Source organism: Rhinopithecus bieti, unplaced genomic scaffold (assembly GCF_001698545.2).
Source record: "Rhinopithecus bieti isolate Rb0 unplaced genomic scaffold, ASM169854v2 scaffold_23869, whole genome shotgun sequence".
Classification (NCBI taxonomy): Eukaryota; Metazoa; Chordata; class Mammalia; order Primates; family Cercopithecidae; genus Rhinopithecus; species Rhinopithecus bieti.
In genome coordinates, this window is record NW_016810959.1 from 1,171,549 (window position 1) to 1,195,020 (window position 23,472).

The 23,472-nt window shown below is 41.7% G+C and overlaps 1 protein-coding gene across 2 annotated transcripts in view; it reads left to right on the plus strand.

Moving 5' to 3' along the window:
* Positions 1-23,472, plus strand: part of GRID1 (glutamate ionotropic receptor delta type subunit 1) — a 570,596-nt gene that overhangs the window by 526,462 nt on the left and 20,662 nt on the right. For both annotated transcript variants that reach the window (XM_017893244.1, XM_017893245.1), the window contains 2 exons: positions 2,686-2,847; positions 4,266-4,385. In XM_017893244.1, the coding sequence (XP_017748733.1) occupies positions 2,686-2,847; positions 4,266-4,385 (282 nt within the window). The remainder of the gene's footprint in view (positions 1-2,685; positions 2,848-4,265; positions 4,386-23,472) is intronic.

Consider the following 23,472-nt stretch of genomic DNA (forward strand, 5'->3'; position numbering starts at 1 on the left):
AGGAAAGGATCCAGTTTCAGCTTTCTACTTATGGCTAGCCAATTTTCCCAGCACCATTTATTAAATAGGGAATCCTTTCCCCATTTCTTGTTTCTCTCAGGTTTGTCAAAGATCAGATGGCTGTAGATGTGCGGTATTATTTCTGAGGACTCTGTTCTGTTCCATTGGTCTATATCTCTATCTTCACATCATTAAGGAGTCTCAGCTTCAAGTTATTCTTTTGGGTAAAAAAAAAAAAAAAAAAAAAAAACCAAAACAACAAAGCAATTCTAAGTGGCTTATATTCCTTATAACAACATCTCCATCATGGGTTTGTTTTCCAGAGGGGAGGAAGACTTAAAACACATGCAGTGGTGGGGGCTCCTGAGGGCTGGGGAGTTGCCAGCAACAAAGAGTGAATTAGTCCTGCTCATTGAGGAAATGCTCCTCTAGGCCTCAAGTGGCTGAGGGCACAGTTCTGTCATGGTGTTCTGTGTGCGGTGGGGGGTGAGCTCCCAGTGGGTGGTGGTACTTAGTTTTCCCCCTGCTGTCAAGTAAACTCCTGTGTGCTTTAGGCCCCTGAAGAGGGTCAGCCCAGGCACTGACCTTCTGCTCCCCCTCAGTTCAAGGCTCTGGTTTTAGCATACTCTTGGCAACTCTGCAACATCTGGCCATCATCCACGTACCTATCACACCTACAGCATGCAGAAACCCTGGGCATGCAGCCCACAGTGGTCAGAGCTGGGTGACAGGACAGTGACAGACAGGACAGAGCTCTTCAACAATGGTCTGTGCACAAGGACACCTACAGGGGTGGCAGTCAGCTCTGCCTGGATGTGACATGCTGGGAATGGCCCTTGAGGACTGGACAGGCATAACGGGGCAGATGTTTGTGATGCCTTGCACCTCCTATTGGCTCATCTCAGACTTCAGCTTCAGTTGCTGGAGAGTTCCCGCCACCTAAGTTCTGATCTAAGGTTCTGCTTTTGGAGCACCTGGACTAAGAAACATGAGGAAGTAAATTGCGGGCAGAGAACAAGGCACAGAGGTGTTGTAGTACAGGGACATATTGAGGAGGGTGGGAGTGAGGCTGCGGGAGGAGGGGTTCTTTTTGCTGCCCAAGGAGCCTATTTGATCTTTGCAGGAGTCCTGTGAGGCTGACATGATCTCCTATTTTATCTGGTGATTTTGTTTTTCTAAAATATTTTTAGCAGACGACTTGCTGCTTAGGCGTTCAGAGAATGGTCCCCTTGACCCACTTTGGCTGAGGGTTGTTTGTGCAACAGTTATCAGTGGGGGGCCACAAACCTGACTGAGGGTGGACGCTACCTCGTCCTCACCCCCTTCCCTTCTCCTACTCCTCTCCTTTGTGCTCCAATGTCCCCGTGGAGGGCTGGGGTGGTGTGAAGGTAACATCTGAGAACAATGCTGTGCTTCTCTGCCATTGGGCTCCCGCTGGGCGCCTGGGAGGGCGGGTTCTGTCTTCCAGCTCCTCCACATCCAGATTGGGGTCTGTAGCCACACTCAGGAGGCTGAGCCTGGCCTGCCCACCCTGGACCCCACACATGGGTTGGGCCCCGATGCTGTAGTGTCGTTCTTCACACTGCTACCCTAGATTCTCACTCATGGCCTTGCTCTCCAGAGCTCTGAGACAGGCATGTGTCTCCTCTACCACTGAGCTCACATCAGACAACTAAACAGAAGGGTGGTCCTCAGATGGGCACAGTTGCAAATCCCAAATGTGTTCCCTGGGTGGCAGTGACTCCACTGCACAGCAGGCACCAGAATCCTCATCTCTTGTTACCACCGTCCTCGCTGTTACCTTGTCACTCAGGCCACCATTCACCCTAGGCCCATCCAGTGACCAGAGAAGTCTTTCTGAGGCCCAGGTCTGATCTCCAGCTTCCTGTATACAGACCCAACAATGATGTCCTTCCCCCTACAGTCACCTGTGTTGCTATTCCTCCTTAGTAAGTCCCTAAGTCTTTGCAGGTCTCAATCCCTGCTTCTCTCTTGATCCTGCTCCCTCTGTATTGTATCCATTGACACAGTCGTCTTGAGCTGCTTTCAATTCCTTTAACCCAAGGATCTGCCAATGGTGGCCCACAGGGTAAATCCAGTATATTGCCTGTTTTGGAAAATAATGTTTTATTGCACATGGCTGCACCCATATGTTTATATGGCTGCTTTCAAGTTATAACGGCAGGGTTGAGCAATTGCAAAAGAGAGCAGTAAGCCTAAAATCTTTATGAGCTGGTCCTTTACAAGAAACTCTGGTGGACTGCGCTGTACCTGGCCCTGTCTCTTGACACCTTCATGCCCTTGCAAATGCTGTGCCTTTCCTTTATCCCACTAATCCTTCAACCCTGAGCTTTCTGCTTATCCTTCCCTCCATCCTCCCTCACCTGAGTGGGTAACTTGCCTGTGTGCACATCTCAATCAGCTACAGATCAGGGTTCTCCTTGCTGATGTACAGATGCACCTCCCACTCTAGTTCCTGAGGCAGGGCAAGGCCTTATTCCATTCAGGATTCCAGTAGCTGGCTGGGTTTTTGAACGTACACCTAAAAGCCAAGGATCTTGGCATAGATTCTTGGCACCACAGCTTAGTGTTGGCATCCTGCATTCCTCCTTCTTTCTGTGGGTTTCTCCAAAGCTCTCTGGAAATGCACCTGTGGAAAGGGTTTCACTGCCTCTGTCTTTGCAGATCTCCAACCTCTATCTGTATGACAGTGTTCTGATGCTGGCCAACGCCTTTCACAGGAAGCTGGAGGACCGGAAGTGGCATAGCATGGCAAGCCTCAACTGCATACGGAAGTCCACTAAGCCATGGAATGGTGGGAGGTCCATGCTGGACACCATAAAAAAGGTATGTGTGAAGGGGCACCCCCAACCTGGCCAAAGAAAGGCTGCTTCTTATACCTCTACTGTGTTCCCCTCTAGCAGCTGGCCTGAAGCTAGGCTCTGTGTAGCTGCCCCAATAGGCCCCTCCCCATTCCTCTCTCCTCGTCACTATTCCTGTCCCAGCATCTGCAGGTCAGGTGAGCTGTGGTCCACGAATACATACTATCATTACTGTCTTCAATTTAATATAAGAATTTCTGAGAGGTTATGCAACTTGCCCTTGGCCGCAGTTGTCAAGTAGGTATGAAATGGAGGCATCTGCCTATCCCATGTCTGCAAGGTACCCCTCTATGCAGACCACCATTCCCCAAGAGAGGAGTGCACCTGTATGTGTGCTTGTGATGTATCTCATGTGCTGAGGAGGGATACTGAATTAGAAAGCTGGATTTGAAGTGAATTGAGTAATCTATGGACCATTTGTTAGAGTGAATTGACTTTTAGAGGTTTCAAAAGAGTATTTAGGGAAATCCATAGCATTAGGAGTTTAGTCACAATGAACTGCATGTGGTTTCAGTAGTAGTGAATATGCTGTAGTGTAGGTGAGAATCCACTACAGCCCAGGGCAGAGCCAGGGCCCCTTCTGGGCCAGGTGTTTCTGGGACTCTGTAGGCTCATAGGGACCATGAGAGATAAATCTGGTTGAGAATCTCACCCTGGGCTTGGAGAGAGAAAGGGGCTCACCATGGCTCCCTCAGCTTCCTGCTGCCTCCTTCTCCTATAGAGCCCACTGAGCCAGTAGAGAGGCAGGGGGACGGTAGCCCGTCTATGCTGGATGCTGTGCTTTGTACCTGTTTTCTCCTTCAGTCCTTGTGGGTTCTATGATGTGGAGCTGATTAACTTCAGGCCAAAGCTGAGAGATGGGCAATGTGCCCAAGGTGACACAGGTGGCAAAGTCAGGATCCAAGCTTGGGACCTGGCTGTGCCCTCCAATGCACATGCTTGCTGCCCTGCAACTTAACATCATGTGTCTGATATGTCTCTTGTTGACCTTTGAATTTCCTCTTGGGTCAGGCTAAGGTGAGCCTCTGGAACTGATTGCAAGGGGAGGACTAAGTTTCAAGAGGGCAAGGAGAAAAGCTGCCACTGTTTAATCTCATGGCTAGCATGGTGCCTGGCACATAGCAGGGACTCTAAGCATATAGACGGTATGAATGACAGGTGCAAGCCTTAGGGATTTCTCCCATAAGCAAATGTCCTGGAAAGTACTGATCCTACTCTGAGGGCCTAGGACCACCAGCCTATCTTGTCCTCATTACAGCCTGTCCATGGTCTCAAGACTGATTGCTCCCTTCTTGGTGACCACTTCCTTGCTCCTCTTAGCCTTTGGGACGCCATCCTCTACTTTAACCAGATTTTCCAATGGGTTTTTCTCCTCTTCTGCAGGGCCACATCACTGGCCTCACTGGGGTGATGGAGTTTCGGGAGGACAGTTCGAATCCCTATGTCCAATTTGAAATCCTTGGCACTACCTATAGTGAGACTTTTGGCAAAGACATGCGCAAGGTAAGCCCCAGGCTCTCTATCTTCCAGTCTTCCTGCTATGGTGCCACTGAAGACAGCAACAGCTACAGGATCCCTGGGCTCCCAGCAACTGTTAGTTGGCACAGATATCCTCCCTCCCAGTCTCTCTCTGCTGATGCTACCATTGGCTGGTGTTTATATAGCATGCTAGGGAGTAGGTGCAGAGAGGTTTCCAAACAGAAATTGTCACTAATGGAGTCTCTTTGAGTAGAGCAGGGGTACCTGGTAACAACTGGGTCCTACTGCTTGGATCAGGGGGGCTGCTTGGAGGCTATAAAGGACAATGTGTTTTCTCAGAGCAGTGAAATCAGCCCAACCACAGGGACAAGTGTGAATTGCGGTTGAGGCGGGAGACAGACGTTATAGCCTGAGTGTCCTGCAGATCCAAGAGTGAGACAAGGCCACAAACAGAAAATGGAGCTGCAAGGAGGGTGGAAATTGGAAAATGCCAGAGCCCAGCAGAAAGAGAAATGAGAGACAGATGAATTGAACAACTCAGAATGAGGTTTGGCTTTTTTAATTTGATGCTGGTGCTGGTGCAGGTGGCAGCCTGAGTCTTCCCAGTGATACTTTCCCTCTTCTTCCACCTCTTATAGGGGATAGAGAATAGTTTTTCAGGATTGTAGATAGTGGAGAAGTGGCCTTTTATCCAGGGTGGGGATCCCCACAGTTAAGGGGACCCATGACACCAAGAGTCTAACAGGGCTAGGACAAAGAGGCCCATATGGCAAGTAAGGGCTTGGAACAATTATCCAACTGAAGGACCTCGGATGTGGTCACTGTGAGCCAATGTGGAGCTGATGGTGGATATCCTGGTGTGGTCAGTGGCTGGCTGTCCTGGGCCCGGCCAACTCCACTGGCTTGGATGCACTTCCAGAAATAACCTGTACAGGAGAGACCAGAGATGGGACTACTCATGGTGTAGAAGACCAAGGCCACAGGGGCTTGATCTTCTCTGGAAATAATGAAAGCATTGACTGATTGGCATGTACTCAGGCACAGCCTCATGTAATCACAGACACGCTCACACACTCACACATGGACACACTTCATACACTTCGAAGGAAGATGTCTCCACTAATGATGGTGCCTGGAGCATGAAGGACAGTCCTTGCAAGCAATGAGCTCTCAGCAGGGGCTGGATAAGCCCTCAGTAAAGAGCCCTCTAGCCTGACGTCAGCATTGGCTAGGAGCAGTGCTAGAGGGGGGAGGCAAGGGCTAAGTGATGTTGGGGTACTGAGAATCTGGGTGGGGGACTTCTAAGGTTTTGCTCCTGAGGGCCAGGGTAGAAAGACGCATGTGTGGACTGGTGGAGGGTGTGAGAGTTGGGGAACAGGGAGGGAGCAGTATAGAGCTCATCAGTGACAGATGGGGCAAAAGACTAGCTCACCAGGGAGAGGCTGGGATGGCCTGGGTGCATGTGTGATGGGGAGGTGGGGAATTTTTAGCCCACTCTGTGATGGAAGAGAGAGTCATGGATTGGTCATATAAATAATTGAAGTTTCAATAATTTGTTGTGACACAATGTCTGACATACATGGCTTGATGACATTTTGGAGCTCAGAGGTTTGTTGGTGGCATCCTAGATGGAGCTGGCTAGCAACTATTCTGTGACTTCCCATGGAGGGCCAGGGTGTGACCTGTGATGTCCAAGAAGCCAGGGCTGGCCTATGATGTCTGTTAGGATGCCCAAAGCTGTGAGACTTGGTGAGGGGATGGGGATGGGTGGTCAGCACTAGTCTGAGTCATGACCACAAGAGATATGGGCTTGCACTGGGACTCCCACCAGGTAAGGAGGGTTCTTTCAGTCACTCTCGTATGAAAAAGCTTGCCAAGTGTAGCTGGCTGCCGAAGTAACTGTTCATATTGACCATGGTCCTGGCGCAGTTGCCTTCATCCCCAAGTCTTATTCTGAAGTTAGGTCCTGCCTGCCAGCTCCTTCCGTCTCCCACCCACTTCTTTTGGTGGGAATGTTGGTTGTGGAGGTCCCTGCCTTGTCTCAAGCAGCTGACCCTCCAGTCCTGTGCCTGGCGCCCTGCTGGCCACCTCAGGTGCCTGAGAGAGGGGGAGGCACTGTGTCCTCCACTTTCTGTTTCAGGTGTCTGGGCCTTCCATGTTGCCAAGGCAACGCGCCTCAAAAACCCCAAAGCCAGTGGGAGCTGGAATCTCTCAGTATAAGGAGCTTTGAGCAGGAGGCCTGAATGTAATTGAGTTGGAAGGGAAGCTGATTTTCAAGTGGGCTTTATGTTAAAATGTATCTTTTTGTCATTTTAAAATCTGCCCTTAATAACTGCATATCCTAGTTGTTATCTGTCTGCCTGGCAGCTTATCACTGCTAAGGGGAAGTTATCTGGAAAGCAGGGAATGGGATTTACTATAGCAAATGTTTGTGGTGCGGCCTAGGGTGCATTAAAGCAAGTCCAGGGGGTTTCAGATGAACCAAGGAGAAGGGATTAGGACCGTATCATGGGGGTAGGGCAGCATTTGAAGGCAGAGCTGAGTGGTGGTTTCGGATGGGAGACAGGGCTGTGAAGGGTGGGGCTGGAAAATCAGGGTAACTTAAAGGACATTCACATAAGGAAGAAAAAAATTGAGGATGGGTGGCAAATTTGAGGGTAGGGTCCTGAGCCACACCAAAACAGTGCCAAGATCAGTCATCTAAGGAATGCCCAAGGTCAGAGTCCAAGGGGTCGCAGCTCTCTTGGCCATGCAAGGTGCACAGCTGCTGGAGGAGCCGACTGGGCAGACTTCTAGATCCTGTTATGCTGGGCAGGGGCAACATTCCCTGCAAAGATTGTATATGCCATACATGAACAAATCAGACACAGACTAAGCAGTTTCTTAAGACTTAAACCAAGAGGCATCTTTTAAATTAAAGACCAACATATTTTCTTAAACTGAATACCCTGGAGGGAAATCTCAGGGACAGTGAGTCACCCAGACATTTTAGATTAAGTGGTATCAAGAGACTATAGATTACTCAGCCCCTTCATTGGAGGGAAGGAGTGGGTGATCGCCTTTCACTACAGGGTGCTGGACAAATACTAATTCAATTATCTCATCCAGGAAGTGTGTTCTTAGTGAATGAGCTTTGTATGGAAAAATCAAAGGTCTATGTCATCAGCTTGCTGTGTAACTACTAGCAAAATATTAATTGTCTGTTTTGTACTTGGAGCTGTCTGGCATGGGTCTGCCACCAGGGGAAAGGTTTGCTGGAAACTCTTCTAGCTCTCACAGGCATTGGTCTAACATTTGTCTTGGTGGGGTGGGGAGTGACATATGCTTCTTTTATCCTATTGGAGGGATTTTTTTTTCAGGGTTCAGAACTGTAACAGGACCTCCACAAATTTCTATTTGTCTTTGTTTCTCTTTGTTCAGACAGGAATCTCCAAAGGAGGATGCCATGAACATGTCCATGTAAATGTCCTTAGCTCATGATTGAGCTCTGACAGATCTGTCAGAGCCACCTGTAGTCAAGTTTCCAAAGGTGGGGTGTGTGGGAAGCTGCTAGGTGTAGGGAGCGGGCAGGAACTATTAAGCATCCACGGTATCCAAAGGTACATTGTACATATGTTGTCTCATTGACCTGGGCCTTTGCTTTGCTCCTGGTTCTGCCTCTCCTGAGTTTTTGCACAACTTCCCTTTTCTGAACCTTTGTTTCTTCAGAGGAAAGTTACAGGTAATATAAGCCGACCTGTCGGATGAAGGGGTCAGTCAGTGTAACGACACTGTGCAGCACTTGGCAGTGAGAGCGTGCTCATATGGCACAGGGCATCAGCTTCGGGCAAATGGGACTGTGCGTTTTCTCTGAGCGTATCTATCTCAGACTCCACAAGAGCAGAGAGACACAGGAAGGCCTAAAACACAGCTTCCAGCCTGACAGTACTGTAGACTATAGCTCCAAAGCCAAGGCCAGAGATGGGAGGCTCCCTCTTGCAGCCTTGAGCTGGTACAGCTGGGATCACTCAGCTCTGTGTGCCAGGGCAGTGCCAAACTCCCCTTCTATGCCTGGCAGCAGATGTCCACTCCTTATAAAGACCAAGGGCTGTGAGGAATCTGTGGAACTTCACCTCTGATAAGATTTTATTTTCAGGGCTGTTTTGTTGTTAGTATAATCATTGCAAGAAGAAAAATATAGTTGTCTTTTTTTTTCCCCCACAAGCATGACTTGCTTGGATAGCAGCACTAGTTATAGCCCAGAGGAAACATTTCTCCATGACCTGATTGCTGAAGCTGTCCGCCTTTCTCCATCCTAATGACACTGGTGTAGGGAACTCATTCTCTTCCACTAACTCCGGGTCCCTTGTGCTTGAAAACCCTGGGAGAATTGCCAACTGCTCGCAGGCCCTTTGAACCTCATTTTCTCTGGGTGGCATCCACCCGATTCAGTGGCTCAGTGGAGGGCAGCGGGTGTCCTTGGGCAGGAGGGTGGGAGAAGTAGGCAGAAGCATCTGGACAGCCTGTGGCTTTGTTTTATGCCTTGCGTCCTGAATGAGGGAGACCCTGATGTGGTGTGAGACAACAGAGCTGCTTTCTTCTCCTTTCAAGAATCAAGTTAGGACCAAGAGAGGCTGAAGGAATATTTTGTTCAGGGGATCAAGTTTTTCTCTGGCCCTAAAAGTCTGGTCAAGCAGGATCTTTCTGGGACCCAAATGTATTAAATATACATAGAAGCACATGTGCTGGTTGCAATAGGTGGGGAATTGGGGTCTGCACAGCTAAGTTTGGGAAAGAGAGGCCCAGAGACTGGGGAGATGCATAGCACCAGCAAGCATGATGCTGTGCTGGGCTTGGAAGGCAGATTTTCTGGAAGTGAGAGGGGGTTAACAGAGGACCCAGAACATCCTTTCTGAACTTAAGGTAATGCAGTTCTGTGACTCCCTCTCTCCCCTTCATCTCACTTTCTGCTCCAACCTTCCCCAGCCAGCATTAGGGCATCACAGTCCCTTCCTGTTGACTGGGAGCCTGCTGAGTTGAAATTTCCACCACTGCCCTTGGCTCAGCCTCCCTGTTCCAGCGATTTCCCAGGGAAATAGAAGGGCCTCATTCCCCTTTACTAGTTTAAGATGCTTCTTCTAACTTCTCTGTCAATGTTGATTCTTCATAAAAGCTGGCTTTGGATGGGAATCAAATGCCCCCCTTGATGTTGCATCCCTGGGAGAGCCTTGTGACTGCTGATAATTCACTGAGTAATAACTGCTCTTTGTGCAGCGATTGCCACGCCATAAGACCTCAGTCCTCCCTGAGCTTGAAAGTGCATCATTAACATTCTTGTGCAGATCCACTATGCGGTGTTACAAATTGCCCCAAATTCTCGGGTTCAGAAGTTTGTAAGAGGTGAAGCCAGGTTGAAAAGGCTAACTCCTAATGAAGTAGAAGCTGCCTTTACCTGGTGGCTCCAGCAGTTGGTGCTAGGAGCCTGGGAAGTGGGCACAGCAGTGAGGAGGGGGATATGGGTGGAGGTGGGGCTGCGAGGATCTAGTCTGAGGACTGTGCAGTGTCTCTATTAAGCTGCTCTCATAGAGACTCCCGGCTGTGCACAGTGAGTTGCAGAAGAGAAATAAACTTGAGTCTCTTCATGGATTAACATTCTTCCAGTGTATTTTCAAAGTAAAATGTCAACCGTTCTGAACCCTTGTGCAGAACTATTTTTGACAGAGCTGAGAACTGAAACAAACACTGCTGCTTCATCCCAGTAAAGAAATAAGGAAAAGATGCAATTAAGTATTTCATTTTAGGTAGCGTTTTATCAATACATACCCATTAAGGGTAGAATGTTCAGAAAATACAGATAAATGAAAAGAAGAATGTAAAACTCAGCTACAATCTTTAAACCAAGAAATAAATACTGTTAATGTTTTGGTGTATTTTTTTTTTTTTTTTTTTTTTTTTTCTCCCTCCGTATATAGAGATTATGATATGTATATTTATCAAATTGCTATTTATTGTAATACATTTTATATCCTGACCTTCCTACAAAATGTTATATTGGTAATATTTTCTCATTTCTTTGTGCTTTACAACTGTGATTTTTTCAGTGGAAATACATTACTCAACTTCCAGGCAGCCATCATTTATTGCATCTTCCTATCTGATGAATATTTAGGTATTTTCACCACATTTATTATAGAATAGTGTTGTCATGAGCATCTAAAATACATACAGTTTTAATTATATCTATATTTACTTCCATATTATATTTTTTAAGAAGTAGAATTACCAGAACAAGAATATTAATTCTTTTAGGCTCCTAATGTACGTGATACGTATTTTCAAATTGATTATAGAAAGGCCTAATAACTTTCACATCCATGAGTAGTATATAAAGTCTATGTTATATGCTAAAAAATATGGTTAATATATATTAAGCATTTTTGCTAGTTTGATAGCAGGATGAAAAAGCGATATACTAGATTTGCATTTCTTGTGAGATTGTACGTTTTAAAGTATAATTATTGGTCGTTTGTATTTCACATTTTTGTAAATTATACCTCAGGTTCTTTGCACATTGTAAACCTATATAACCTCTCTTTCAGAAAGGAATTGATAGTTATTTGTGTTCAATATTTTGTTCCAATAAATAGTTTGACTTTGAATTAAATATTTTCACATACAGACATTAAAAAATGCATGTGGTCAAATAATTAGATTATCCGTTTGCATTTTTTTATATTTGCGTTTTTTAGAAACTTATACCCAATTCGCAAAGTAGATACTGTTTACTCATACTTTCTTCCAGTTATTTTTGTGGTTTGACTTTTTTTTTTTTTCCAACAAAATCTACCATCTAACTGGGATGGATTTGGGATAAATTGTGACATGATGTCCTAGCTTTTACATTTTTTCACTAAATGGTTTCTACTACCATTTATACAGCAGACCTTCATTTCCCTATTGACTTGAATATCATATTTTATTATAAGCTATATAAATTTGCATATCTCCTCATTGATTTTTAGAAATTATTAATCACTTTTCTTTTTTCTCTCAGCTTAAATTTAATTCACATTTGTACATTTTCAGAATGTGCTTGTCTTCAGGTAACAGAATGTCCACCTTAAGTGGATTATACAATAAGAAAGACTTACTATCTCACATTAAAGAGGACTGCAACTAGGAAGGCTTCAGGGTTGGCCAATTCAGCCATTCATTGCTGAGCCCAAAGGCCCAGGTCTTTTTCATATCTCAACTTGGCTGTTCTCAGGCCACAGTCTTAATGTTTTCTCATAATTTCAGAATGACTGTGGCAGTTCAAACTGTCATACCCAGAAAGATAGCAGTAAGTAGAAGAAGAGTACCCTTTTCTGTGTGTCTCCATTCTGTAAGTGAAGAGCCCTTTCCTAGAAATTGGTCCTGGCTTACTGTGCTATTTTATATCATTTTTTTTGTTGTTGTTATAGCAGGTGAGGGTTTCCTGTTAGATGCATAAGTAACATTGGCAGAATTTCTCTCTCAGATGCTTGTGTTCAGCTTGTGTTAGGCTTGTGCTCTTTTCATAACATGGAAAAGAAATTGCTCATTCTTTTGTACTTACATAGACAGAGACAGAGCTCTTGAACGTTGGAAAGAATTTGACTATACAATTTTCTGGACTAGTTGCTGGTTTTGGAGATATTACTTTTGTATCTTGGAAACTTTCTTTCCTGGTTTCTACATTTCATTTAATCATTTTTAGTAATCTGCTTCACTGAAAATCTTGCAGTTCACTGGAATTTTCAAATTCATTACTTACAGCTCTATATAGTACTTGTAAACAATTTTAAAAATACTGAGCTGTTGACGTAACTCCTTCTTCATTCCTATTATTACATATTTGTGTTGTCTTGCTTTATTTTTTTATTAGACTTGACAGCAGATTTTTCCATTTTTTTTTTTCAAAGAACTAGGTCTAATTTGTTTAATCATTTTTTGTACTTTTTTCTGTCTCCCTGCTACATAATAGTTGTTTTATTGTTATTTACCACTTTTTGAGACACAGTGTCACTCTGTTGCTGAGGCTGGAGTGCAGTAGCACAATCATGGCTCACTGCAACCTCTGCCTCCTGTGTTCAAGTGATTCTTGTGCGCCAGGCTCACGAGTAGCTGGGACTATAGGCACATGCCACTATGCCCAACTGATTTTAATAGAGATGGAGTTTCACCATCCTGGTGACGCTGATTGCAAACTCCTAGCCTCAAATGATCTGCCCCCTCAGTCTCCCAAAGTACTGGGATTACAGGTGTGAGCCACTGCACCTGGCCAATTTTATTGCTATTTTTAAAAACTTTTATATGAGGTGTTAGATAATTTATTTTTATTCTTTCTTGTTTTGGAATGTCTTGTTTTATTCTGAATATAGTTGTGACTGAATTCTTAGTGGTTTTGCTAATATAAACTGAAGCATAAACCTCATACAGAAAAATGTTGAAATCTTATGTGAATCACAGTGAATTTTCAGAAGTGAACATGCCCACACAGACAACACTTACATCAAAGAACGTCACCAGCACCCTCAGAGCTCTCCCCTGTGCACCCCTTTAGTCAGCACACCCACCAAATGGAACCAGTTTTGATATCTAATGACCTTAATTAGGTTTTTCCTGTTTTTAAGTTGATATCAGTGTTATCAAATGTTCCATACTCTTTTGTATCTTACTTCTTTTGCTCAACATTGTGTTAGTAGTATTCATTATTATTGTTGTATGTAGTTTTAGAAAATTCATTATTGTGTTTTACAAGGAAAGTTTTATTATCATACAGGTATAGAAAGGCCAACAAATCAGGAGATGACTGCCATTGAAAAGATAGGTTGTTACTCACAGTTCCCCAGAGGAGCATGCACCGCACACTAGACAGGACCACAGGGTCAGTCAGGAAATGGAGGAAAACCTGAGCAAGCTTCATACTTATTTTTCAAGATCGACTTGGTGATTCTTGACTCTTTGCATTTTCTTACACATTTTAAAATTAGATTTTTATTTTCCACAAAAAAATTTGGGATTTTGACGGAGATTGCCTTGACTCTTGATCAATTTGGGAAGTGTTAATAATGTCTTACCAATATGGAGTAATGTAATTCATGAATATAGTATACCCCTCAATTTATTTATGGCTTCTTCAATTTCTCTCAGTAAAGTTTTGTAGCTTTCACTGTAGAGATCTGAATAACTTTTGTTTGATTTATTCCTGGATATTGATTTATGATTATATGTAGTAAATTTCAAATTGATTTTTCTACTTGTTACTGTGTGTATATAGAAATGGAATTGGTTTTGTATATCAAACTTATTTCCAGTGAACTAACTGTATTTGCTAATTTATTTTACTAGTTTACCTTTAGATTATTTTAGATTTTCTATATACACAATCATGTCATCTATAACTAATAAAACTTCTATATTTGCATTTCTAATTGCCATTATTATTATTATTTTTTGAGACAGAGTCTCGCTCTGTTGCCCAGGCTGGAGTGCAGTGGCGTGATCTCGGCTCACTGCAAGCTCCGCCACCTGAGTTCACACCATTCTCCTGCCTCAGCTTCCCAAGTAACTGGGACTACAGGCACCTGCCACCACTCCCAGCTAATTTTTTGTATTTTTGGTAGAGACGGGGTTTCACCATGTTAGCCAGGATGGTCTCGATCTCCTGACCTCGTGATCCACCTGCCTCAGCCTCCCAAAGTACTGAGATTACAGGCGTGAGCCACTGTGCCTGGCCTCTAATTATTATTTTTTTTATTTCTTTCTCCTGTCTTGTTGCATTAGTTAGGGTCTTTAGTTCAAGTTAAATAGATGTAATAACAGTGGATGTCTTTATTTTGTTCTTGATGTCAGAATATAATTTGTAATAATTTATTCTTTAATATGTTTGCTACATAATTTTGGTTTAATGTTCTTTTTTCAGATTAAGAAAATTCGCTTGAATATCTAGTTTACTAATAGTGTTATCAAGAATGAGTGTTACATTTATTTAAAGGCTATTTTGCATCTATCAAGATAATTATATAATTTTTATTCTTGCTCTTTCCTGTTAATATGATAAATTATGTGGATATATTCCTTTTTGATGGTGCTCATTTCTCTTTATTGCACAAATATCATACCATACCATACTGTTATTATTATTTTATAGTATATTCCAGTATTTGCTAAGTTTGATACCATCTAATTTATCTTCCTTTTCAGAATATTTTACAATTAAATTTGATTTATTTTGAGTTGGTATAGATTTACATGCAGTTTTAATAAAAAGTATAGAGAGATCCAGCATACCCTTTATTCAGTTTCCTCAGGGGTAACATCTTGAGATGCAATAATAACACAATAAGGATACTGACATTGATACAACCTATGGATCTCATTCAGATCCACATTTTCCTAGTTTCATTCGTGTGTATGTGTCTGTATATATTTAGTTGTATTCAGTATTTTCCTGCGTAAGCTGATATATCCACTACCACATCCAACACACAGTTCTGTTACCAAGAAGATTCCTTCCCCATTTGCTCTTTTATGACCACATGGACCTCACTCATACCTCCCTGCCCTTCTTGTTCCTACCTCCTGATAACCATAGTATTTTCTATTCTCCATTTCTAAAATTTTGTCATTTAAAAAATGATATATAGATTGAATCATATAGTATTATAATTTTTATTGGCCTTTTCTCACTCTAGAAAAAAAGGCATAATTTTCTAGAGGTTCCATCCAAGTTGTTGCATGTATGAAGAGTTTCTCCCTTTTATTGTTGAGTATCATTTCAAAGAATGGATGTGTCCCTATTTGTTTAACCATCCACCCATTGAAGAACATCTGAATTGCTTGCAGTTAGGGCAATTATGAATAAAGCCACTATGAGCATTTGTGTGCAGGTTTTCCGGGATAAATGCCCAAGAGTGCAATTGCTGTGTCATATGGTAATTACATGTGTAGTGTTAAAAAAAAATAACAGCCGAACTGTTTTCCAGAGTAGCTGTACCATTTTATACTTCAGCCATGAAATGCATAAGAAAATGCCTCTACATCCTCACCTGCATTTTGTGTTATCACTATTTTTTATTTAATAATTGCACAGAGATATCTTATTGTGGCTTTAATTTGCACTTCACTGATAGTCAGTAGTGTTGAAATTTTTTTATGTGCATATTTGCCTGTTTGCCATCTGGATATCCTCTTCAGTGAAATGTCTGCCCAAGTCTTTTGACTGTTTTTCTAAGACGATTGCTTACATTGTACTGTTGAGTTTTCAGAATTCTTTATATATTCCAGATACTAGTCTTTTAATGGATATATAGTTTGCAATCATTTTATTGCAATTTGTAATTGGCTTTTCCTTTTCTGTTGAGGACTTTTTGCAGAGCTAAAGTTCTACATTTTAATGAGGCTAAGTGTATCAATTTTTTTCCTTTTATATATCATGCTTTTGGTGTCAAGTCTAAGAATTTTTTGCCTATCCCTATATTCCAAAGATTTTCTCCTATTTTTTAAAAGTTTGATATTTTCATATTTTTAAGTCTATAATCCATTTTGAATTAATTATTTTAGACATTGTGATGTTTAGGTTGAAGTTCGTTTTTTTGCCTATAGGTATCCAATTGCTTCACCACCATTTGTTTAAAAGACAGTCCATCCTCCATTGAATTGCTTTTGGATCTTTGCCATAAATCATTTTGGCATATTTGTGTGGGTCTATTTTTGGGTTCTCTAGTCTATCCCATTGATCAGTGTGCCTATCTTTATGACCCTGTGTTGATTACCAAAATGTTTTATACATTGTTGGATTGTATTTGCTAAGACATTATGGGGGATATTGCTATTCTGAATTCATGAGAATATTGAGGTTTAGGGTTTTTTTTTTTTTGCTGTTCTACTATCATTGTCTGCTTTAGGCATGAGGGTAGTATTGGCCTCATAAAATATGTAGGAAAACATTTGTTTTTCATCTTTTGGAAGAGATTGTGTAGAATTTTGTTTTAATTCCTTAAATGTTTGATGTAATCCTCCAGTAAAATCATTATAGCCTGGGGATTTCTTTTACAGGAGCTCTTAAATTACAAATTAAATTTCTCCAATGGTTATTGGGATATTCAGATTATCTATTTCATCATGGTTGACTTCTGGTAGTTTGTAGGAAATAATTGGTCATTTCTTCTAACTTGTTAAATTTCTGAGTGTAATGTCGTTTGTATTTTCTTTTATTGTTTAAAGGGCTACAGCATCTGTAATAGTATCTCTTGTGTTATTCCTGACATTTGTGATTTGTCTTTTCTTTATTATTATTTTTGTTAGTCTTGTTAGAGGTTTACCAATTTTATCGATTTTTTCAATTCTTATTTTAAGTTCAAGGTTACATGTTTAGGTTTGTTACATACGTAAATGTGTGTCATAGGGGTTTGTTGTACAACCAGGTATTAAGCCCAGCACCCATTAGATATTTTTCTGATCTTCTCCCTCATCCCATCCCCCTACTCTCTAATAGGCCTCAGTGTGTGTTTTCCTCTATGTATCCACATGTTCTCATCATTTGGCTGCCACTTATAAGTGAGAACATGCAGTATTTGATTTTCTGTTTCTATTCTGCTAAGGATAATGGCCTCCAACTCCAACCATGTCCTTGCAAAGGACATGATCTTATTCTTTTATGTGGCTGCATAGTATTCTAGGGTTTATATGTACCACATTTTCTTTACCAGTCTAACATTGACGGACATTTAGGTTAATTTCATGTCTTTGATATTGTGAATTGTGCTGTAGTGAACATACACATGCATGTGCTTTTATAATAGAACAATTTATACTCTTGGGGTATATACCCAGTAATGGGATTACTGGGTTGAATAGTATTTCTTTCTTTAGGTCTTTGAGGAATTGCTACACTCTCTTCCACAATGGTTGAACTAATTTACACTCCCAGTAACAGTATATAAGTGTTCCCTTTTCTCCACAACCTCGCCATCATCTGTCATTTTTGACTTTTTAATAATAGCCATTTTGATTGGTGTAAGATGGTATCTCATTGTGCTTTTAATTTGCATTTATTTAATGATCAGTGATGTTGGGCTTTTTTTCATATTATTTTTGGCTACCTGTATGTCTTCCTTTGAAAAGCGTCTGTTCATGTTCTTTGCCCATGTTTTAATGTTTTCTTTTTGATAAATTTGTTTAAGTTCCTTATAGATACTAAATATTAGACCTTTGTGAGATGCGTAGCTCGCAAAAATTTTATCTCATTCTGTAGGTTGTCAGTTTACCCTATTGGTGCAGAAGCTCTTTAGTTTAATTAGATCCCATTTGTCAATTTTTGCTTTTGTTGCAATAGCTTTTGGCCTCTTTGTCATGAAATCTTTGTTCATACCTATGTCCTGAATGATATTACCTAGGTTGTCTTAGAGAGTTTTTGGAGTTTTGGGCTTTACATATAAATTTTTAATCCATATTGAGTTAATTTTTACATATGGTGAAAGGAAGGGGTCCAGTTTCAATCTGCATATGACTAGCCAGTTATTCCAGCACCATTTATTGAATAGGGAATTTTTCCCTATTGCTTGTTTTTGTCAGGTTTGTTGAAGATCAGATAGCTGTATGTGTGTGGACTTATTTGTGGGTTCTCTGTTCTGTTCTTTTGGTATAGATGTCTGCTTTTGTACCAGTACCATGCTGATTTGGTTATTGGAGCCGTATAGTATGGTTTGAAGTAGGGTACCCTGATGCCTCCAGCTTTGTTCTTTTTGCTTAGGATTGCCTTGGTTATTCAGGGTGTTTTTTGGTTCCATATGAATTTTAAAATGCTTTTTCTAGTTCTGTGAAGAATCTCAATGGTAGGTTAATAGGAATAACATTGAATCTATAAATTGCTTTGGGCAGTATGGCCATTTTAGCAATATTGATTCTTTCTATCCATGAGCATGAATTTTTTTTTTCATTTGTTAATGTCATCTCTTATTTCTGTGAGCAGTGCTTTGTAGCTCTCTTTGTAGAGATATTTCACTTCCTTGGTTAGCTGTATTCCTTGGTATTTTATTCTTTTTCTGGCAATTGTGAATGTGAGTATGTTCCTGATTTTGCTCTCTGCTTTACTGTGCTTGATGTATAGGAATGCTAGTGACTTTTGCACATTGATTTTTGTACCCTAAGACATTGCTGAAATTCTTTATCAGTTTAAGAAACTTTTGATTGGAGTCCATGTGGTTTTCTAAATATAGGATCATATCATCTGCAAACAGGGATAGTTTGACTTCTCCTCCTCCTATTTGGATGCCCTTTATTTCTTTCTCTTGTTTGATTGCCCTGGCCAGGGATTCCAATACTATGTTGAATAGAAGTGGTGAGAGAGGGCATCCTTGTCTTGTGCCAGTTTTCAAGGGGAATGCTTCCAGTCTTTGCCTATTCAGTATGACGATGGCCATGGGTTTTTTATATACAGCTCTTATTATTTTGAGGTTCAAGGATATTGGTCTCAAATTTTCTTATTTGGTTGTATCTCTTCCAGGTTTTGGTATCAAGATGATGCTGGCCTCATAGAATGAGATAAGGAGGAGTCCCTTCTCCTCCTCAATTTTTTAGAACAGTTTCAGTAGGAATAGTACCAGCTCTTCTTTGTACATCTGGTAGAATTCAGCTGTGAATCTCTCTGGTCTTAAGCTTTTGGGGTTGATAGGCTATTTATTATGGCCTCAATTTCAGAGCTTGTTATTAGTCATCCAGGGCTCAATTTCTTCCTGGTGCAGTCTTGGGAGGGTGTATGTGCCACAAATTTATCCATTTCTTCTAGATTTTCTAGCTTATGTGCATAGAAATGTTCATAATATTCTCTGATGGTTGTTTGTATTTCTGTGGAGTCAATGGCAATTTAATTTAATTTAATTTAATTTAATTTCTAATTTAATTACACTGTGGTATGAGAGACTATTATAATTTTGGTTCTTTTGCATTTGCCGATCAGTGTTTTACTTTGGATTATGTGATCAATTGTAAAATATGTTCCATGTGGCAATGAGAAGATGTTTACTCTGTTGTTTTGGGGTAGAGAGTTCTGTAGATATCTATAAATTCTGTTTGATCCAGTGCTGAGTTCAGGTCCTGAATATCTTCATTTCCTCTCTCAGTGCTCTGTCTAATATTGTCAAAGGGGTGTTAAAGTCTCCCACTATTATCATGGGAGAGTCTGAGTCTCTTTGAATGTCTCTAAGAACTTGCTTTATGAGTCTGGGTGATCCTGTGTTGGATGGATATATATTTAGGATAGTCAGATCTTCTCACTGAATTGAACACTTTACCATTATACAGTGTACTTCTTTGTCTTTTTTGATCTTTATTGGTTTAAAGTCTGTTTTGTCAGAAACAAGGATTGCAACCTCTGCTTTTTTCTGTTTTCCATTTGCTTGGTAGATTTTTTTCCTTTCTTTATTTTAAGCCTATGTGTGTCACTGTGTGTGAGATGAGTCTCTTGAAGACAGCATAACAACGGGTCTTGGTTCTTTATCCAGCTTGCCACTTGTGCCTTTTAATTGTGGGCTTTTAGATTATTTATATTTAAGGTTATTATTGATATGTGTGGATTTTATCTTGTCATTGTGATATTAGCTGGTTATTATGCAGACTTGTTTGTGTGGGTTTCTTTATAATGTCACTAATCTATGTACTTCAGTGTATTTTTGTAGTAGCTGGTAAGTCTTTTTTTCCATATTTAGTGCTTCCTTCAAGAGCTCTTGTAAGGCAGTTCTGGTGGTAACAAATTCCCTCAGCATTTTCTTATCTGGAAATGCTCCTTTGCTAATGAAGCTTAGTTTGGCTGGGTATGAAATTCTGGGTTGGAATTTCTTTCTTTAAGAATGTTGAATATCAGTGCCCAATTTCTTCTGGCTTGTAGGATTTCAACTGAGAGTTCTGTTGTTAGTCTGGTGAGTGCTTCCCTTTGTAGGTGACCTGGCCTGTTCCTCTAGCTACTTTTAACATTTTTTCTTTCATTTTAACCTTCGATAATCTGATGATTATGTGTATTAGGGATGATCTTCTTGTGAACTATCTGACTGGGGTTCTCTACATTTCCTGAATTTGAATGTTAACCTCTCTAGCTAGGTTAGGGAAGTTCTTATGGATGATATCCTGGAATATATTTACCAAGTTGGTTCCATTCTCTGCATCTCTTTCAGGTACACAAGTCAGTCATAGCTTTGGTCTCTTTACATAATCCCATATTTCTTGATGGTGTTATTCATTCCTTTTATTCATTTTTCTCTGTTTTTGTCTGCTTGTCTTTTTTTAGAAAGGCAGTCTTCAGGCTTTGAGATTCTTTCCACCTTTTGGTCTCTTCTGCCATTAGTACTTGTGATTGCATTATGAAATTATTGTAGTGTGTTTTTCAGCTCTATAAGGTCAGTTATATTCTTCTCTAAACTGGCTATTTTGTCTGTCAGTTCCTGCAATGTATTATCATGATTTTTAGCTTCCTTAAATTGGGTTTCAACCTACTCCTGTAGCTTAATGAGCTTTGTTCTTATCCATATTCTGAATTCTATTTCTGTCATTTCAGTCACCTCAGCCTCAGCCTGGTTCTGAACCCTTGCTGGAGAGATGATGTGGTCATTTGGAGGAAAGAAGACACTCTGGCTTTGAGTTTTCAGCATTCTTGTGCTGATTCTCATCTTTGTGGGCTTGTCTACCTTCAGTCTTTGAGGTTATTGACCTCTGGATGTGGTGTTTTTTTTTTTCTTTTTTTTTTTTTTCTTTTGTCCTATTCAATGACCCTGAGGACTTGATTATGGTATAAGGTGGATTCACTAACTTGCTTTATTTCTGGGAGATTTTCAGGAGCCATTGCTCAGCTCCCAACTCCTAGACTGCATGCTTTGACTCTGGAGAACTTGTATTGGGTCCCAACTTTGTTCTCTGGCTCCTAGAGGCTTGGAGTCCACTGTGCTGGGAGTGCCAAGGTGCAACAGCTGCAACAGAGTGCTAGCATGTGCAGGGGTGCCTGCCTCACTGTGGGCATTCACCACAGCGGCAGAGGCAAGACAGCTGGTAGTAGGAAGGACCCTGATGGAGACTATGTGCACTGTTGTGCTGGAAGTGGAGTTGGTTTGGGATAAGGTGCTGGCTGGCATAGGTCTAGGTGCTTTCTGTATGCCCCCACAAGCTACAGTGATCACTCAGGTTGTGGGAGGATCCCTTGTTCTCTGTGCAGCATTAGCATAAGTATGGGACACTAGTGGAGGCAGGGCTTGCTGACTGTGTGCCACGAAGGCTCTGTCTGCAGTGACAGCTGGTGGTGGTGGGGGGACAAACTGCACTACCACATGCTGGCAGGGCAAGTAAAGCAAAACCCACCTATGCAGACACATGCTAACAATGTGATGTGAGGGGTTGCTGTGGGCTCAGGGAAAGCTGCAGTATGGGGAGGTGGCATGTGGGCTGGTGTGAAGCCACAGGAGCTACTTCTCTGGAGCTCTCCACCTGTCAGGCTTGGTTCTCTGGTGCAGAAGCTATGATGTGTGCCCCCAGGGCACCTGACGCTGCCTTATAAGCAGGCATGGTGATGCTGGGGCCCCAGGAGAGGTAAGCAGGCCGAGGAGTGCTCAGGTTGGACAAGTCCTGTTTGATGTGCAAGACCACCCTACAGAGATCAGGTCTGACAGTTCCCCTAAAGCTAAAGTCTCTTATTTAGGAGCAAGTTGAGCCTAGGGGGATAGCTGTCCCTGGCCATGCTCCATTACAGCTGCCCCTACACCAAACCCTCTGTACTCTGCATCAGCTGGCTGCTGCCCCACCACTTCTCTAAGCAGCAGTCCCTGCTATCTCAAGTGTCTGTGGTAGTCAAGGGGTCCCCTCCTGCCTGGGATCCAGAGGCCTGTGGTGAGAGTGGGTTGCTCCTTGCCAGTTCAATTCATCCATTCCCCTAGAGCTGTTGTGGGTCAAAAATGAATCCCAGTGCTGAGTAGCCCTTGTGGGGTTCACAGCTTTCTCCCTCTTCAATCTAGGTTCTGTGTCTTTCCTCCATTCACTCTCGGTGCCTTCCCTCTGACGATCTGTTAAAACCATACCTGTCATTTCCATCCCTCCATGGGAGCTATTCCACTTGTCAACATCTAGTTGGTCATCTTGTCCTCCCCTCCTTTATTGATTTTTTGAAGAACAATATTCTGTTTCATTTTAAAATTATTTTTCTATTTCCAATTTTAATAATTTCTGCTCTCATCTTTTATTATTTCTGCTTGCTATGAATTTATTTTGCTTTTTTTTACTCCTTGAAGTTGAACCTTAGATTATTTGAGACATTTACGTTTTACTTTTTTTTTTTTTGTTAGTTCTCAAAATTGCTGTTTTCCTGTCATTTGTTTTTTTTAAATTATACTTTAAGTTCTAGGGTACATGTACACAACATGCAGCTTTGTTACATATGTATACTTGTGCCATGTTGGTGTGCTGCGCCCATCAGCTCATCAGCACCCATCAACTCGTCATTTACATCAGGTATAACTACCAGTGCCATCCCCCCTCCCCCATAATAGACCCCAGTGTGTGATGTTCCCCTTCCAGAGTCCAAGTAATCTCATTGTTCAATTCCCACCTATGAGTGAGAACATGCGGTGTTTGGTTTTCTGTTCTTGTGATAGTTTGCTGAGAATGATGGTTTCCAGCTGTATCCATGTCCCTACAAAGGACACGAACTCATCCTTTTTTACGGCTGCATGGTATTCCATGGTGTATATGTGCCACATTTTCTTCATCCAGTCTGTCACTGATGGACATTTGGGTTGATTCCAAGTCTTTACTATTGTGAATAGTGCCGCAATAAACATACATGTGCATGTCTCTTTACAGCAGCATGGTTTATAATCCTTCACCCAAAGGATTATATATCCCCAGTAATGGGATGGCTGGGTCATATGGTATTTCTAGTTCTAGATCCTTGAGGAATCGCCATACTGTTTTCCACAATGGTTGAACCAGTTTATTAGAACTATTTTGGCTGCATTTTATATAATTTAATATGTTGCATTTCATTTATATTCAGTTCTATATATTTTCTAAAAATTTCCTATTTGATTTATGGCTTAGGTTAAAACTGTACTGTTACTTTCCACATGTTTAA